This window comes from Callospermophilus lateralis, chromosome 12, assembly GCF_048772815.1.
Source record: "Callospermophilus lateralis isolate mCalLat2 chromosome 12, mCalLat2.hap1, whole genome shotgun sequence".
Taxonomy (NCBI): Eukaryota; Metazoa; Chordata; class Mammalia; order Rodentia; family Sciuridae; genus Callospermophilus; species Callospermophilus lateralis.
The window spans coordinates 35,909,694-35,929,851 of record NC_135316.1 but is presented as its reverse complement, the minus strand read 5'-3'; the positions used below and the strand labels follow the sequence as shown (position 1 = coordinate 35,929,851).

At 34.4% G+C, this 20,158-nt stretch overlaps 1 protein-coding gene and 1 pseudogene across 1 annotated transcript; one reads left to right on the top strand and one right to left on the bottom strand.

Moving 5' to 3' along the window:
- Positions 1 to 7,218: 7,218 nt before the first annotated feature.
- Positions 7,219 to 8,304, top strand: LOC143411628 (trafficking protein particle complex subunit 6B). The gene has a single exon (XM_076872467.2). The coding sequence runs from the start codon at positions 7,422 to 7,424 to the stop codon at positions 7,896 to 7,898; it is 477 nt and encodes a 158-aa protein (XP_076728582.2). The 5' UTR covers positions 7,219 to 7,421; the 3' UTR covers positions 7,899 to 8,304.
- Positions 8,305 to 19,119: 10,815 nt separating this feature from the next.
- LOC143411747 (transcription initiation factor TFIID subunit 9B pseudogene) lies at positions 19,120 to 19,668 on the bottom strand (annotated as a pseudogene).
- Between the last annotated feature and the right edge of the window lie 490 nt (positions 19,669 to 20,158).

The window sequence follows — 20,158 nt, the reverse complement described above, 5'->3', positions numbered from 1 at the left end:
TTATTGAGACATGATTTGATTTCCAATAATTTTTATTTTTGGTTTTTAACTAGACATAGTTTCTCCTTTGATTCATTTTCCCTTTATTGTAATACCTCCCTTTACTGATTTTTATTGGTGTTTTTCATATTCTCTTCATGGAATGTTTTGCCAAGGATGTTCTGTGGTGCAGAATTTCTAGTTGTAAATTCTTTTTAACTCTTGGTTTATGATGGAAGGTTTTTTGTTTCATAAAGAAAATTAAGATACACCATTTCCCTAAAAAAATCATATTCTTTTTCCCTCCCCTACCTAGTTCCCAAGCAGAATATTGATTATAATCAGCCAGCAGGCAACACCTCTCTCCTCCCCTCACATACTAAGGAGTAAAGAAGCAATGGAATAATACACAAGAAGTCAGGTTTATTTCTGAATTCTTCCGAAAGTACAAAATATACTCAAATCCTTGCAGTTATGGATATAAACAGATGTTAAAATTTGCAGACATGCCATAAAGGAGAGACAACACTGAGTGACCTGCCTATCCCACCAGTTCACTCTTTCCTAAGCTTACTGAACATCTCTGTCCCTTTCTTTCTGATCTTTCCCTACCTGTCTATACTATACTATAAATTCTGTTTCTCTAAAAAGCAGCAATGATTGGTCTTTTCCAATAAAATTCTTTATCAGTAATGCCAAGAAGCATACTTAGGACTCCTCATACAATGCTTCCTAGGAATTATAACTTGAGGGGCAAGGGAAAAAGCAGCCAACAGGTGGAGGCTACCAAATTCCTAGTGCTGAAAAGCACTGAGTGGGAAGGGAGATGTCCCACATAAAAAGAGCACAACCTACACACAAATAAAAAGCTGGTCTAATCAAATCCATGTATTAATTCTAACATCTAGTTATATAAGTGTGTATTCACCAAAACACACATACAAATAAAATGGAGAACAGTTATGACATATATTTTCATTATAAAACATTCATATTAAAAACAAAGTTAAAATAAAGTCACACAAATTTAACTTCTGGCCACAGAGGAATATCTGGATCTAACTTTCTAACCTGAATAACTATAAGAAAATATAATGTGTAAATCCAATTCATGAGGGCACCCGAGAGTAAGCAACATAGCCAGGACTTTGGGGATACAAGATAGAAAGAGGAAGAGAAGAATACTAAGATAAACTCAACATTTCTTCTTCCTTCAAGAATGCATATCACAGACTCAAAAATGTAAGGCCAAAATCTGACAGCTAATGCTGAATGACAGAGGCAGAAAATATACTTCCCCACTTTTATGGGGACCCACACAATAAAGGCCAAGATCCTGCAAAGGAAAGAATGGTCTGGACATATACCTGTCAGTCATCTGTCATGTGATCCCTTTATCTTTGAAATTATTATCAAATCTTGGTCAGGAATGACATCTCTAATTTATGAGAACCTTATTTGATAATTTAATTGCTTATATGAAAAAATAATTTCAATATGTTTGCTGTGCAATGAACTGAACATAAAGTACAGAAAATTACATGGCATGGAAAGAAAGACAATAGGAAAGAAAATTATGAAGAGAATGGATGAGACAAAGAGGAAAAATATTAAAATTGTACCTAATAAAATTAATTATTACATTAAGTATAAGTTTTCTGACCACATTGTAACCAAAAGAACCTTAGTGTGAAAGGCCAAACTAGCACATGACAGTTTCTGACTCCCCTGCTGAAGGCATCCAGCGCTCATGCTGTGATCTGGATTGCTCTGATCTTCTAGGGTGCTAGCAACTGTGTCTTCATGCAGCCACATGCCTTACCACATCCCCAGGGATCCAAGTACACCACATGTCCTTGTAATCTTGCCTCCCCTTGATCTATATTGGACATAAATTCCTATGAATTTAGAGTTCCCCTAACAAAAGTCCACTCCAAAGCATGCTGGCTCTCTTTCACCAGCCTCTCCTGTAGTTCCTCTCTGTCCCCTTTGGAGAGCTTGAGTCCAAGGGCAGAAGAGCCATCCTGGAGCTTGGTTTAATGGTAAATTGTGTGTCTGTGTTTTATTTCTAATACCTTGGGAATTTCCCCCTAGTGACTTTTACTTTGCTATCTGTGCTGGATGCAAGTGGCATCTATATTAATAATTCATAAATTAGAATTTAAAGCAAGAGGCATTATTGAATAAAGAAATTGATTACTTAAAAAAGTAAAATCAACAAGATAAAGAATAAATGATCCATATATATCCTCATGATGACATTAAAATAAAGCAGCCTGAAAGGCAAAATATATAATCATGATATTGGAAGAAATACAATTGTCATTGTTTTCAGATAACTTGTTACAAATAATTATAAAAATTTAGCAATGGTACTGCATATAGGCAATACATCCACATAACAAAAATAAAAGAAATTTAAAAAATCTCGGCATTACAATTATTTTTTAATTATTCATTTTATTTATTTGTTCCAATTTATTATACATGACAGCAGAATACATTTCAATTCATTGTACATATATGGAGCACAGTTTTTTATTTCTCTGGTTGTACACAAATTGAGTCACATCATTCTTGTCTTCATACATACATGTGCCTAGGGTAATGATGTCTGTCATTCTACCACCTTTCCTACACCTATGCACTCTCCCTTCCATTTCCTTCCCTCCCCATTACCCTATCCAAATTTCCTCCATACCATGCTCCCCCCGACCCCCATTATAGGTCAGCATCCACTTATCAGAGAAAACATTCCGCCTTTGGTTTTTGGGGATTGGCTTACCTCACTTACCACGATATTCTCCAACTCCATCCATTTACCAGCAAATGCCATTATTTTATTATTTTTTATGCATTACAAATATTAACCAAGTATTAAAACCTATAATTAAGTCAATATTAACAAATATTTCATATCAACAATAATTATAATTGTGCTAAGAATTATCACAAATTATAAGAAGGAGATATCCAATTACATGCCCAGAGGATTTCACAAACTTGATAGTCAAATGATAAGAAAAAAAAAAAGAGAAAAAATGCTGAGGTTTATTAGATTTTAGCTAAATGAAAACTAACATAATGGATTATTAAGTAAGCTCATAAGGATGACTAATTTAAAAAAAAAATGGTAGCAAGTGTTCAGGAGATACTGAGACAATAGGACCCCTTTCATTTACAGGGAAGAAATAAAACTGAGAAAACAAAAATTTTCTGAGTTTTTGAATGTATCTACTAAATTACAGCATAGATATGACTATGACCCAGCAATTTTACATCTATATGAAAAGAATTAATATAAGCACCCAAAACTACAGATTTATCTTTTGAAACTCTGAAATAGAGAAACAACATAAATTTACATCAGCAATATAATTTAGCTTTATAATTAGCATATTGAGGGCTGGTGATATAGCTCAGTTGGTAGAGTGCTGGCCTTGCTTGCACAAGACACAGGTTCAATCCCCAGCACAACAACAACAACAACAACAACAACAAAAAGTTGCATATCAAGGCAGTGAAACAAACACACGATTAAATTGAGATGAATGACAACCTCACCATAGAGAATGACACAAATGTAGCTTTAAAGGAAGATGGCTCACAAAGAAGAACATATTATCACTTCAAATCCCAAGGGATTACTGCATGGGAAAAACAATCAGAAAAAAAATAATAATTTCCCTAGGAATTCATCATTTAAAGAATTTATAATTTAACCATCCATATAAACAAATCTCATTGTTATTGATACATATGAATAAGTAAACATCTCTCTATAAAAAGTCCTTGTAGTGCATGGATAGTTTCTTGCTTCTATGGGTGGGTGGGCTCCATGAGAATAGCAAGCCTCTGCAGACAAGCAGCTCTTAATAGCTGGCTCTGCCTGTGGATGTTCCAGCTGACTGTGGAAACTCACAGCCAATTTCTGCTCCAAGTGTTCCAGTCTTCTGAATCCAAAGTACAAAATGCATCTCAGATAATCCCACAGCAGCTTCTGCTAGTGGTCTCTGCTATGGTGACCTCATGGGTCAAGGCTATTGGTCCAAATTTATGCTAATGCTTTTTGCAAAAGCACCTACACAATTGGTTTTCACTTGAGTCTGAACCTCTAACTTTGCCCTCCCTTCAGTTCCACACTCACCATCTCACCATGGTGCTGGGGGGCAGGGCCCAGAGACAGGCCCAAGCAACCTGACTCCTCTGGGCCCTGGCCAGCATCTGCAGGACAGACTGGGCCAAGGGTCCAACACCAACTGTTTTCACTCTAGCCCATCCGGAGCCACCCCTGGAAGAGCATGCTAAGCAATAAGTGGAGTGATAACTAATAACTTCCATTCTCAAATGTATAACTAATACAAGCATCAATGGATTTATACTTAAAAATATTCATTTATTTGTGCATCACTTGAATAGCAGAGATTGTGTATTAACTTGTTTATAAAGTAGAGAAATGTCTCAGAGCCACCAGGCAAAGAAAAACACACACACACACACACACACACACATACAACCTTATCTATATTGCCTTGAAAATTAAGTTTGGACAAAGGTATTTTCAAAATGTACCCTATTCATGGCTGGATATATGATTACCTTCAGTTTATGGTTAGACATTAATGCCTGCAGCTTTAAGTAAGCAATGCTAAATCCTGACCAGAAAAATTTGCAGAAAATGCAAAAAAATCAGCATTAAAAGAACTTTATACTACAAACCTTCACATTGCTGCTAAATGAGATTTCTTTGAAATGCATATCAGTTGAACTAGATCAGTTGAATTTTAGCTCCTATCAATATCATAACAAAATCCATATACAGTTGTTCACTGGTCTTATCTCCATGCTTCCATCTGCTACCTTGTTATTTACTTTCCTTGATTTACCATGCAGATTTAAATAAGGCACATTCAAGGAGGGCTTACAACACAATGGCTTCTAAAACTTTCCATCAAGGTATTTGAATCTCAAGCCAGGAATGGGATGCCATCAAAGACATCAAAGACATATCTCTAATGAACTTCAGCATCATAGAAGGTTTGGTATTTAATACTGCTGTGAAATGAAATAGCTACAAATAAGAATGGCCTATAAAAGAAAATGCCTACAAATTGATAAGACTAGGACCTCTGAGAATAGTATCCCAATAAAAATGATGTCCGGTACCTTGAGAGTTAAATTCCAACCTTTGCAGATGTAATGCACTGTGTCAGAGCAGGGGAATCATTTGAAAAGGTTAAAAGTTCAGGAAAGAATCATTAGTTTTCCCCCAAAGCTAGAAAACTACATTTTTTACTTCTGTTCATAGTAAATTCATGTCAAAATAAACACTCTTGAAGATAAAACACAAGAGATTCTTAACATTATTTTCTATGTCACATGCATTTTATATAATTTTTGAATATAATATAATATAACATAATATAATATAATATAATAATATAATTGACAATGACTCTATGCAACATTTGCTCATCAATTCTAGTATTTTCTCTTTCCCCAAAGCAATCTACACCAACAGAGTGAAGTCTCCTGTTATTTTGCAAATTCTTATATGCCATTTTTATTATATCACTATGATACCCTTTTGAAGAGATATAGCACATAAGAAGAACATCCTTCCACCTTTCTTCCCCTAATTTTATTTTCTCACTTTTATTTCTAAAATGCTAAATTTCAACAAAGTAATCCGTTTCCAGCACTCTCTGCTTGCATTACTAATTAACAATTTATTTCCCATAAACAATAAGGTCTATAAAAAATGACACATTTGTCTTTTCCTAAAGTAAACATTTCAAACAGTTGGGGTTGTACTTCATTGTTAGAATACTTGCCTCGCACATGTGAGTTACTTGGTTCAATCCTCACCCTCACATGAAAATAAAGATATTGTGTCCATTTAAAACTAAAAATAAAAAAGAAAACATTTAAATCATTTATGCCATTTAATAGCAAAGGAAGATGCCACAAGCATGTTCTGTTCTGTAAATCAATTAATTCCAAACCAAAGTAGACATGGTGTTGATTCCAGTGCCTGGAGATCCTGATGTAGACTCATCAGATGATGAAAACTGAGGTATGCAGTATATGGGGGCCAACATAGCAATCAGTAGCTTCAGACATGTCAAACTTCACAACTATCCTATAGTCATTGACAGCAAACACCTTCCCTGTTCTTGCCTCTGAACATTAACTTATCTTTCTACCCTCCCTCCAAAGTAGGTACAGTCTTCCAGAAACAAAGATCCAAACAGAAACAACCTCCCATGAGTATACAACAGAAACCACAGTTATCTTTTTGCTGGATATCATTCCATGTAGGCCATGTTCTAGACTTATTTACAACCACAAGAGACTGTTACCTCTTCTTATTTAATGAAATGACAAAACAACAGATTTGCATATGCAAAAGATGGTGCAGTAACTGGTTTGACTACTCTGGAACCTAAAGCACATGAAAGAGGTTTATCTGCAACAGAGTTCCAAAGGCATTGGTGCTCTGATGAGCAGTCAAAACCGCATCATTGATGTGTTTTCTAAATGACAATGCGAATTAAGAACTAATTGATAGAACTTCTCTCATCTTTTATGGCTATTTTACCAATCAGTCCTGGATAAGAAATGTAAAAAAGAAATGTTGCCATCCAAAAGTAATGTGTACGGGTTGATCATTTAAAGATAATTCTTTTTACCATTATGATATACTCTAAGGTACCAGATGCTGAATTTTAATCTTAGTATTATTTCATGAAGCAAAGTTTTCACAGTCTTAATAATTCTAATTGCTGAGATATTGACTAAAGTAACTGCATTTTCTGATTTCTGCCACCTTAATTGTTTTCCTTAACTATTTTTATATTCAAGTTATTTTGAGATCTTAAAAATAATGCGATTGTATGAACTATTTTTTTACCTCTAACTTTTAGCTTCAATTCAGACAAGTAAATTATTTTCTACTTAAATTGCACTTTCCTTTAAGAGGCTACTTTCACACTAAAAAGCCTGAGTCTGACCATGACCCCTCACTTACCAGATGGCTTGTTTTTGACTTATGGTTGCAGAAGGTAGCACCATATGTTCCAAGCTCCAAATTGGATGCTCTTTGTATGATCTAATTTGCTTGTCAAAAAATGTTACAATTGGGGTTCTTTCCCCCCAGTCCTGGGGCGGGATCGGGTCTCTGCGGTTTTGGTTTGGCTTGCCCTATGGTCTGGCTTTCTCGCTAGATCCTAGGGCTTGGCCCTGCGGGGTGCGCTCTCCCAGGTATCCGGCTTTCCCCAGTACAGACCTTTGGGAAACCGGCGCACTCTTCGGTCTCCTAGCAACTGGGGACCGAGCCTGACGGAGCGCGGCGCAGATCAAGTTGTTCAGGCGCAAGCTTGAAACCCTGGGACCGGCCCAAACCGGAGCAGAAACCCGGAGCTTGGAAGAATAAGCAGGAAATGGCGGACGAGGCATTGTTTTTGCTTCTGCATAACGAGATGGTGTCAGGAGTGTACAAGTCCGCGGAGCAGGGCGAGGTGGAAAATGGACGTTGTATTACTAAACTGGAAAACATGGGGTTTCGAGTAGGACAAGGATTGATAGAAAGGTTTACAAAAGATACTGCAGGGTTCAAGGATGAGTTAGACATCATGAAGTTCATTTGTAAAGATTTTTGGACTACAGTATACAAGAAACAAATCGACAATCTAAGGACAAATCATCAGGGCATCTATGTACTTCAGGACAACAAATTTCGTCTGCTTACTCAGATGTCTGCAGGAAAACAGTACTTAGAGCATGCATCTAAGTATTTAGCATTTACCTGTGGCTTAATCAGAGGTGGCTTATCAAACTTGGGGATAAAAAGTATTGTAACAGCTGAAGTGTCTTCAATGCCTGCCTGCAAATTTCAGGTGATGATACAGAAGCTATAGAACATACTGAAATGCAAAGCTTCCACAGTGTAAAGAGATAAATTATTCATGTATAAAGTATTTCAAATAATATGATTTAAATACATTGTTGGATGTTTGTATAGGAGGGTCTGTTTCATCTGTTTAGCATAGACTAAGACAAGGGGTCATTCTGTTAAGATATAAACTTCTTATTGAAACTATTCAAAATGAAAACCTAATTTCAAATAACTGGACACCAACATATAGGACTCTTTAAACATTTTTGTTTAGAGATATGTATTTAACCACAGATGGAGAAGCAAAAGCAAGGGTTTGTTAAATTAGCATGAAGAAAAGTGTGCACCAGTCAGAATATTTGTGTAAGAATGACAAAACTTTGATAATGTATGGATTTGTTTTTTATTATTTCTATACAGCAAACAGTATAGTAAATTAAGCTTAATTTAAAAAAAAAGTTACAATTACAGATCTACACCATATTTGTAACCTTAACATTGCATGAAATAAACGATTTTCCTCACTTTTTTAAAAAAGACAGCAGAATACAACAGACACTAGTATGGCAATATGTAAATCAATGGATGTGTAACTGATGTGAGTCTGCAATCTGTATACAGGTAAAAATGGGAGTTCTTAACCCACTTGAATCAAAGTGTGAAATGTGATATATCAAGAACTATGTAATGTTTTGAACAACCAACAATAAAAATAAAAAAAATTAAAAAAGACAATGTCTAATAAATGTAAAAGGTTTGAAAAGTTCAAGTAAACTTAACTATAAATAAAAGAACCTGGTACCACATGATTGATAAAAGAAAATACACACACACATACACACACACACACACACACACACACACATATACCCTTTTAAATTAATTATCCATAATCAATACCAAAAACCTTGTCTCCTGTTTAGAAGAACAGAGACAGCATGAAGTTCCATATTTTCAAACTGACTGAACAACTTATTAAACAGAATATTGACAATAACAAAATTTAAATCAAATTTTTTATGAAAACTGATCTTTGCAATATGAAGCTAAAACATCCATTTATTCCAAATGTTTCTGCAACTTCAACTGTATACTTCTGAAATATAGTATTAGCATCCAGGAATGTTAGGAATTTCCTACAACAGTTGTATAAAAAATTTTGTGTATTTGTTTTCATGATGGGAAGATAATATCTGACCATAGGAAGGAATAAACTCTACACCTTTTGTTCCTTTATTTTGTTACTTACACACTTAAGAATTAAAATACCATTTAGTCAAAAAAGTATTCAATGGCTGTTTTTAACTACTGAGATGAGACTTCATTATGAGTCCTTCAAAGAGATTCCAAATTTTTTAAAACTAAAATTATTTATTCAATAGATTGTAACTGCCTTTTCTGAGCCACAGTAATCCATAATGTGAATAAATATTTAGACTACATTTTAAATGTGTACAATGTAGTTGAGGTAATGCCACAGTTTCAGCATGTCATGTAGATATAATCTGATCAAAAACATTCCACTTTTATAATAAAAGCCCAGATAAGAAACAAGAAACACAATAGTTCAGCTAATAAGAGAAAATTGATATCCAGGAAAACTGTAGCACTGGGAAATGACCACCAGTTACATAAACAGTTGTAATTTTAAAAAGATCTAAAAGCTGTATTTGTTGAAATAGACATCACATAAAAATATATACCTACTTTAAATAAACATTAATAATGTTTCCTAAAAACTTACCATTTGTACAAAGATGACATATTTATTTAATAACCAAAAAAATTAAGTAACTTTTATATACTGACTGACAGAGAGCAATTTCTAAGTTGCTCCTTTAAGAGTGTGGGTGTGTCTCTATACATCAGGTATATATACACATGATACATCCAAGTGTGTTAAGTTATCATTTGTGAAAAAAATATATACACATATGATTATACATGTGTTGATTAACTCTAGAAAAGTACAAAGAAGCTGATTATTAGATTACTCTCTGAGAAGTGAAAATTAACATTTCCCAAGCATTTTCATAACATTACATACATATTAATTATTACATGGGACATTGGAACAAATGGAGAACCAGCTTTCCCAGGCTGGAGAGACACAGCATGTTGTGTATTACCTATTTTAAAAAATTAAAGTAAAATCAACTAAGCCAAATTGACCATGTAAAGCTTATAAATGAAGAGTAAAAAAAAAAATTGCAGTTTAAAAATTAAAAATTAGCTCATACTAGAAAATCTAACTTCACAGTAAGTCATACTCAGATAATCCCTCAATCTTTCTAAAAATATGTTGCTGATGATAATAAAATTTATAGTATAAGGACCAAAAGTCCTTAAACCAATGTTCCTTGTTCCAAGCTTCACCACACCGTGATGTATTTTACTATACTCTTGGTATTTTAAAAAAATTTAAATGAAATTACACTTTTTACTCAAGATAAAAATGCTAAAACTAAGTCAAAATTTTATGCATGACTATACTAGACATTTTATTTTTCTAACACATACCTGTATACACCAGGAAAGTCAAGAAATTGCAGCTGATATTCACATGCATTTGATTAAAAAAGATAGAAATAACTTATGACTTTTTGCTTTAGTGAGTGCAATTTGTTGGCTAGATAAAAATATTAAAAAGATGTGGGGGGATAAGATAAATTCCTTGGTGGTGGCTCAGGGCTAGAACTATACATGTTACTCTGACCTCAAAGAATAGAGGATGTGTGTTAGAGAGCACATTTTTGTTAAAAAATAAAATTTGGGTTTTTTTCCAGCTTTCAGAGGGTCCTTTAAGTACGTAAAATATGTAGTACATACTTGTATTAGTTTTCATGGAACAGTTTAAGCCAATAATTGCATGTTATATATTTGGGAATTGATTGTGTATAATAACAAATGACATGACTTAGGAATTCCAAGACAACAGGATGAAATTAAGACCAATAATATTTAAAAGTAGCTGGTAAAAAACTGGAATTCAAACAAAAAGACAAAGAGAAGCAGTTCTGGGTTGCTAGAAATAAAAAGATGAATTCAACACTTTTCCCAGAAAATGAAATATTCACTATTTCATGAATAATAAGGGAGATTCAGTGCCATTTGAGGTATTCAAGAAGGTGTTAATACTGACTTCTACTTGGCTACTAATGTATTATCATTCAGTCAAAAATATCTGTGTGTGTGCTATGTTCCAGACCCTGTGTCCAGTACTAAGACTTCAATGATTCAGTCATCTTAAAGCTTTATAAAGAACTGGGAAGGGGAACAATTGATGTAAATATTTATTCACAGAAAGAAAGAAATAAACTATAGCCATAGGGACAAATTAAGTAATAATCCAAACAATTAAGGATGACACCCTAATCTAGGAGAGTAAAAATGGACAAATGTGATATTTATAAATAAGTCATTAAGATTAAAAAAGAAAAGAAAAGGAAGGAAAACTGAAAGAGCTGTCAGGTTTTTAGGTTAGGCAAGTGCTTGAAAACAAAGCTATACCCTTAGCCCATTTTTAAATTTCATTTTGAGACAGGGTCTAAGTTGCTGAGGTTGGCCTCAAAACTTGGAATCCTTATGCTTCAGCCTCTCCAGTAACTTGGATCATTGGCATGTGTCACTATGCCTGGCTCAATAGAGATTTTAATTATTTCTAAAGGAAATCATAAACTAATTTTCTTATCAGAAAGTCACATAATGATTTTAAAGATGGATAGCATGCTTTGCTCTCATAGATGGAAAAACATATTATAAAGCTCTGAATGCTTTTAAAGTGTGTGAAGTGGCCCCAGGCTCAATGGTGCTAACAGTGTTCACCTCTCCATGAAGTTTAGATGGCTCGTGGGAGAAAAATGTTGAGGTCATTTGAACCCATTATTTATATCCTCAGAGAGTGTGTGAGAGTGCTGTCAGAAAACCTATTGTGGTTGACAAGGCTCAGAAATTATAAATATCTCTGAAATTTTTATATTGCTTCCATTTTCTCTTCCCTTGCTCCATAGGGGTCTCCACTGTGCCCAGATACTCAAGTGATAGTTAACTTTCATTAGTGTATTTTATTTTCAGACTCAGGAAAGTCCAGGATTAGGGGACACTAATGAAATCAACTATTTCATTTTTTCACATAGCATGTGTTTTAAAAACCAAGAGTTTTGCTGGGCACAGTGGTTTATGCCTATAATCCTAGCAGCTCGAGAGATTGAAGCAGTAGGATCCTGGCTCAAAACTAATGTCAGCAACTTAGTGAGCCCCTAAGTAACTTGGTGAGGTTCTCTCTCTCAATAAAAGATTTAAAAGGGGAAAGGAGGCTGGGAATGTTGCTCAGTGGTTAAATGCTCCTGGGTTCAACCCCCAGTTCAAAAAAAAAAAAAAAAAATCAAGTGTTTTTTCTTCTTAATTATGTAGACAAGTACCACATTATCTTCTGAGTAATAGTTTTCTTTGAGCCACAAGTATACCTTAAAAAAATTACCATTTTAGAGTTAGTGTGGACTTGTTGTAGGTACATGTAGGAGACCTTTGTGGTACATGCATTCTGGGTGTGCCTGGCCTAAGCCTGTTTCCCTGGGGGTAACAAATGCTGTGGGATCAACTGTACTCTGAACTGTCCTCCTGTATTCTCATATAGGCTTTGTTGTGTATTTCACCATATCATGGTACTGATGTGTGTGTCTCTTGCTCCCTACTCAAAGCCATATCAAACCACAAAACACGACTTTAGTTGCACCTGGAGAAAAGAAAACCTGGGGACAGCTAAAGAACAATTCTAATTAGCAAACAACAGTCTGTAAAAAATAAAATCTCACACCTAGCATTTTACAGTTTGTAAAGCTTCATCACATATTTGGAATCCCCATAACAACCCCATCTTATACATGTGTAAAGCTCAGTAATAAAGAGGCTTAACCAACAATAAAGAAACAACTAAATTGTGAAACAAATCTCAATCCTGTCCAGTGTTGTTTTCTTTAGGCTACACCACCTAAGTAGTATTTTATATAATGTCTGAGTATTGAATCAGGGACACTAAAAATTTGTAAAGAGCCTGATTTGTGCTGAGCTTAAGAAGATGTTAAGATACTGCTAAGATTATTCAACTATCCAACTGGCTACCACAAGTAAAGATGAGTAAAATGGTCAGGGTGAGGGTATATGGCTATATATCTACTGAAGTGGATAACCTTTAAGATCCTTTCCAACTCAGGGACTCCATGACTCTATGGTAACAATTATGCTATTTCAGCCGGCTGCCAAGAAACCTGTCTATTGTTTTTCCTGCCTGTTACATACAACAATGGCAACAACTTTAGGCCATGACAAATTTATATCATAGTGTCAAATGAGCATTCCTGAAGTTTCTTACTTTTGTAATATTCAGAACTCAGGAGCACTCTACCACTCAGCCACATCCACAGCCCTATTTTGTATTTCATTTAGAGACAGGGTCACACTGAGTTGCTTATTACCTCACTGTTGCTAAGACTGACTTTGAACTCACAATCCTCCTGTCTCAGCCTCCCAAGATGCTGGGATTACAGGCCATTCTAAAAAGATGCAGCGCAAATTTCATTTTAAAGATGTGAAAAGAAAATTCCTTTGATGAATGACATACCCTCAAGCAATGTCCCTAATTTCTTCTCCTTTCTTTTCCCTTCCAGCTTCATCTGTTACACCCTCCTCAATCCACCATTGTCTTCACTGATTAATAGAGTGATTCATTCATACATTTGCTCATTCTATGAATATTTATTCATTCAATCTATGCAAAGCATACTTTCAAAGAGAATGCAAAGTTAGGTTCAGAAGGTTACTAGCTATCATGTGGGTAGAGCTAAAGAATCAGTTCACATGAATTTAATATGTGTTTATTAACCACTAATAATCTAGTTTAGAGCTACCACCAAAGATGGCTGAGTTGATTCTTCAAACCAGGTAAACTAAGTCTGGAAGTTACAAGATGGACTTTTTTTTTTTTTTTTTTTTTTTTTTTTGCTATAAGGCAAATGAAATCCACCACTGTAAAGAAGGTACCCAGTGTCAAATGTACATACATATAGAAGACAAGCAGAAATAAATAAATACGTGTGTGTGTGTGTGTGTTTACCACTATGAAAACTTTGTATTTAAGAAAACTCAAGTCTATGTGAAAATGTCTTGGATAAAAATACTATAAATAACATTTGTATATGATTTCAGTAATTCTATCTTCCTATGTAAGAGTCATTAAAAATAGTAGTTTTCAAAATTTGCTGTAACCTGATCACTTGAACAACTGTTTTGATGTCTCTTTTCAACTTTATACATTGTCCAAAGTTGTTCCCCATTCTGTTATTTTTTAAAAATGTTTTAGCATTCAGCAGTAAAGTTGTAGAAATGACCAAGTAATATTTTAAATTAATTACTCACTATTTAATTATTTTAAAATAAGTATTTCAGATTGTTTGCTATGTTTTTTACAATAAGGTTTAAGGTCTAACATTAAAATTTTTGATCATTTACATAAAAGTGTTAAAAACAGTAAAATATTAACTACTAACACATTCTTATACTATTTTTATTAGGTACAATAATAACTTTAAACATCACAGTTCACAAAATTCTTTGACAAAGAGAATTTTACTATATATCTATGATGGTAAGTCAAGGAATACACTGTTACTGCTCCTACTTTACCTAACAAGATTAAAAATAAAGGGCTTCAAATCTTCATCCCATCAGATGAGGCCCTAACTTCCTTAAGAAGACTACTCAAGTGCAAAAAATGAAGTGAAGAATCAATAAATGGGTGGATTAAAACTAAAAAAGTTTCTTTTTGGCAAAAGAAACCATCAATGAGGTGAAGAGAGACCATACATTTGGGGAGCAAATTTTTGCCACACACACATGTCAGATAGAGCACTAATCTCCAGGATATATAAAGAACTCAAAAAACTTAACACCAAAAACAAAACATAACAAAACAAAACAAACAAAAAGCCCCAATCAATAAATGAGCCAAGGAGCTGAACAGATACTTCTCAGAAGAAGATATACAATTGATCAATAAATATATGAAAAAAATGTTGAACATCTCTAGCAATTAGAGAAATGCAAATCCAAAATACTCTAAGATTGTATCTCACACCAGTCAGAATGGCAGTAATCAAGAATACAAACAACAATAAGTGTTGGTGAGCATGTGTGGGGAAGGGCATACTCATACATTGAGAATGGAACTGCAAATTGGTGCAACCAATCTGAAAAGCAGTATGAGATTCCTTAGAAAACTTGGAATGGAACAAACATTTGACCCAGCTATCCCACTCCTCAGTTTATACACAAAGGACTTAAAAACAGCACACTTCAGTGATACAGCCACTTCAAAGTTTATAGCAGCACAATTCACAATTGCTAAATTGTGGAACCAACCAAGATACCCTTCAACAGGTAATAGGATGAAGAAACTTTGACACACACACACACACACACACACACACACAATGGAGTATTACTCAGCAACAAAAGTGAATAAAATCATGGTGTTTGCAGACAAATGGATGGAATTGGAGAGTATCATATTAAGTGAAGTAAGCCAATCCCCCCAAAAATCAAAGGCTGAATATTCTCTCTGATAGGTGGATGCTGATCCATAATGAGCGATGGGTGAAGAATAAAGGACATTTGGTTGGGCCAAGGGGAGGGAGGAAAGGGGAGGGGGCATGGGGCTAGGAAAGACAGTGGAATGAGACAAACATTATTACACTAGGTACATGTAAGACTGCACATATGTTGTGATTCTACATCGCTTACAACCAGAGAAAAGAAAAGTTGTGCTCCATTTCTGTATAATGAATCAAAATGCATTCCACTGTCATGTACAACTAATAAGAACAAATACTTTTCCAAATGAAGGGCTTAAGATTATGGATCATATGTGACTAAACTGATACTCATATTAAAATGCTGTGTCTAGGTTTCAATTCTCTGATTTAACCTGAAGACCCCTTGCACTAGTTTATAGAATTTTAATTAGATCACCTCATGTTTGGGAGTCCTGTGAGCAGTTATTACTTCAACAAGGCACCCATCAGTGTGAGAGCCAGTTTGAACATTAATAATGTTTAATAGATAATAAAAATGTTCTTTCCTCAGTGGAACAACCTTTTCATCACACTTCATTTAAAGAGCCCAGTTATATAATGTTACTCCTATACTTAGAATAAATAAAAAACAACTTACTGTAGTGCATTTTGCATTAAAATACTTGGCTAAAAGTAAGTATAAACACACTCAGAAATACTTCCAAACCAGCAAATCTATCTCAGAGGAAAAGAAGACAAATAACTTTCAATGAAGCAGTGTAATAATGTGAGGCATTCTCATGCACATTAGATTAAAATTTAGCCTGCATATAAGTAAATGAACTTTTATCAAGGGTTATTTGTATTAATTCTTTAACATGCCAGGAAATACTTTGGTACTATTTCTTTTAAAAGCATATCTGTCATGGTTGGACAGTTTACTAATATATGATTTTTGTTATAGTTCTTGAGGTCAAATACTTAGGAACTAGAAACTGAAGTTGATGCTTATATTCATTTTTAAAAATATTTATTTCTTAGTTTTAGGTGGACACAATGCCTTTATTTAATTTTTATGTGGTGCTGGGAATCAAACTCAGTGCCTCACACATGCTAGGCAAGTGCTTTTCCTTTGAGTCACAGCTCCAGTGCCTTATATCCACTTTTGTAAAACAAAAGTCATCTAACTCACTACTAGACCACTGTTGTTGTTGTTGTTTTTAAAACAGATGTAAATACTTTAGTCATACAAGTGGTGAGTCAAAGTTTTCTCTAATGTTTTGCTTGACCTGCCCCACACTTATACAGGATTACTGTTGTTCACCAAATATTCTGGCTCTGTGCTTTTGGACACATGGCAGGACTGTAGGTCTCTCCCTATTTGAAATCATGTGAGGTCATGTGAATTGCTTTTTCAGGGAATGTGAGCAGAAATTCAAATAGCTAGTACATAAGTGTATTCGCTTTCCTCTGGTAAAGCAGCACAAAAGCATATGCTCAAATGGAGCTTCTAACAACCTAGTTTTCTCAGTAGAGAAACCTAACAATTTACACTGGGATTGGAACCTGATTGACAAACTGTTTTTATATCAAGACTAGGTATCCTGACCAATATACTAATTTAAATAGGTTCACTTTTTTAAGGAGTTTTGGGGACAAACTAAGAAAGCAAAAACTAAATTTCCTAAGAATCTAATCATAGTGCTTTAAAATATCACTCTCATAAATTATGCCTTTTAAATAAAGTAGTACTAAAAGTCTATTTTAAAATGATAGAGTTCCAATCATGTCTGAAATATGAAAGGACATACTTTTCCATACAATTTGGAAATGGGATTTTTTGAAAGATCACTGACAAGCATAAATTTTATTAATACCCTTGGAACAAATACATTAACAATTATTCCTTATGTTTATATAGAATTTTACAATTTTGAAAGAACATTCACATACACCAATTAAACCATCACAAAATTCCTGTGAGGTAGACAGTGTAAGTGTTATTATTTTTTATAATGAGATCAAGGCCCAGAGGTGAAATAGGGTCATACTTGGTAAATAATGGAGCCAGGACTAGAACTTAGGCCCTCTGACATGTTGCCTCCCTAAGAACATTCAAGTAATGAAGTCCATACTATATAATGAAATTTTTCTCCTATGATGTTGATCAAATCCATTCTTGCAAGTTTTTCTATCACCTTTCTCTAATATCCATGAATATTCAAACTGATAAGACATTTCTTTCCTGCTTCTGGGCTATTTCTTAGATGTATCTAGCTCCATCCTAACATGAAATTTATTATTAAGTTTTAAGGATCCTAGGCTACACATGCTTAGATTATGATATGAAGATTTATTTCAAGCAACAATAAATGTTGGCAAGGATGTTGGGGGAAAGACACATTCATACATTGCTGGTGGGACTACAAATTGGTATAACCAATCTGAAAATCAGTGTGGAGATTCCTTAGAAAACTTAGAATGGAACCACCATTTGACCCAGCTATCGCACTCCTTGGTTTATATCCCAAAACTTAAAAACAGCTTACTAAAGTTTTGCAGGCACATCGATGTTTATAGCAGTACAATTACAATAGCTAAATTGTGGAACCAACCTACATGCCCTTCAATAGATCAATGGATAAAGAAACTTTGGTGTATATATTCACAATGGAATATTACTTAGCATTAAAAGAGAATAAAATCATGACATGCAGGTAAATGGATGAAGTTGGAGAATATCATGCTAAGTGAAGTAAGCCAATCCCAAAAACCCAAAAGCCAAATATTTTCTGATAAGTTGATGCTGATCCATAATGCGGTTTGGGGTGTGGGAAGCATGGGAGGAAGGGAGGAACTTTGGATAGGAAAAATGGGAGGGAGACAATGGAAGGGGGAATGGGAGTTGGAATGATGGTGTAATGAGATGGACATTATTATCCTAGGTACATGTATAAAGACACAAATGGTGTGACTTTACTTTGTGTACAACCAGAGAAATTAAAAACTGTGCTCCATTTGTGTACTATGAACTGAAATGAATTCTACTGTCAAGTATAACAAATGAGAATAAATAAATTAATTCATTTTTTGAAAAGAGCAATAGGAATAAACTTAAGCCTGTGGGGCTGAGTACAGAATGAATGGGATCTAGAGAGGGATTTAGGGTGGGAATTTAGGGAAAACCAAGAAACAACTTAAATACATTCAACTTTCCAAAAAAAAAAAAAAAAAAAAAGAGAATGTTTTCTAAATAGACTTGATCAAAAAGTTAGTGACAATGAAATGTGACTATTTTATCTTTCAAAACAAAGTAGAACTTTAAATGTAGGTTAGAAATTAAAGATTAGTTCACAGACTGGGCTGTAAAAACTGAAATGTAAGTGCTCCTGTCAGTAAGAGATGGCAGAAAACTGCTTCCAAAAATAGAATTGCTGTGGTAGGACTGAACATTAATGAAACTATTAAGAAACAAATACTTAACTTTTGTACTTGAAGCCTAATTGAAAAACATTTGTGCTCTTATTAAAGAAATTTAACATTTTGAGCTAATGTGAAAAATACTGCAGCTACATTTTTCTATAAAAAAGTTAAGATCTAGAATGTTTTAACCAAGTATATCAACTCAAAACCAACTACACACTTTTAAAATGGATGTAAACTAGAGTATCCCCCTTACATAGTATCATTGTCATCATTATCTTCATGTTTCCTCTTCAGTGGGTTTGATTCATTGCCTGTGTTCTGTGATTAAAGCATGTTAGTGTTAATAAGAATATTTTTGGGCCAATCACTGAAGAACATTTTGAACTATAGTTGTTGCAGGAACTGGTTTGGCAGTAGTGGACTGAGAAGGTGGAATCTGCACTGTAAATATTTGGCTTATCACAGACACTTGAGTTGCAACTTTATTCGGGCAGACACTGTTTATGGTGTTGCTTCTTCAGATTGAATCCAGGCTCCATCAACTATAAGCTGGGTTTCATTGGGCAAATTCTTTTGTACCTCTGTTTCCTCATCTATAGTAGGATTAGTAATAGGTCTGGTACTAACAGTTTCAACACTTAACCATGGAACTAGACTTCCATGGTTAGGCCCCTTTTCAATTAAGGACTTCAGTCTGTAGTTTGGAGCTGTTAAGCAGAATCTATCAGGTGGCAGCCTAGGTCCTGAATATGGCTTAATCAGTGGCAAAGGTGTTTGATTTTTCTGCCTTGCAATATACAGCAATTAGAGTACTATATATCTTAGTCCCTCTCAAAACTGAGCTCACAGACCTGTGATTTGAAAATATATCTTGAAGCTTTACAGAAATAGATCCTTCAGAAAATCTGTTGTTGGAACATGGTCAAGGATACAGCCTGCAGTATCACTTATTATTTCCAAGTATGGGATATCTGCCAATATGAGACATAGTCCAAAGATGACAGTCCCTTTCCTAAAGAAAGCCATTCTCCTTTTTCCCCAAAATGAACAGTATACAACTAATTATAATCCATTTTTAACTGCTAGGAATCTCTAAGACAAATTAGAAGTTTAACTATATAGGTCTCTGCATCTTCCATTTCGATAGACATCTTTTCCTCAATTTAACTTTCCACAGTGAATCATTTTTTTTTCCATCTTGTTGGTTTTTCTTTTTTTCATCATCATTATTTCACTGGGGTGTTTTCTTTTTGTAGCTTTCCTAAATCCTTAGTGGACTAAAACAATG

What these genes read in the sequence shown, in the direction of transcription:
- LOC143411628 (XM_076872467.2), top strand. Translation starts at nt 7,422, where the DNA reads ATGGCGGACGAGGCATTGTTTTTGCTTCTGCATAACGAGATGGTGTCA.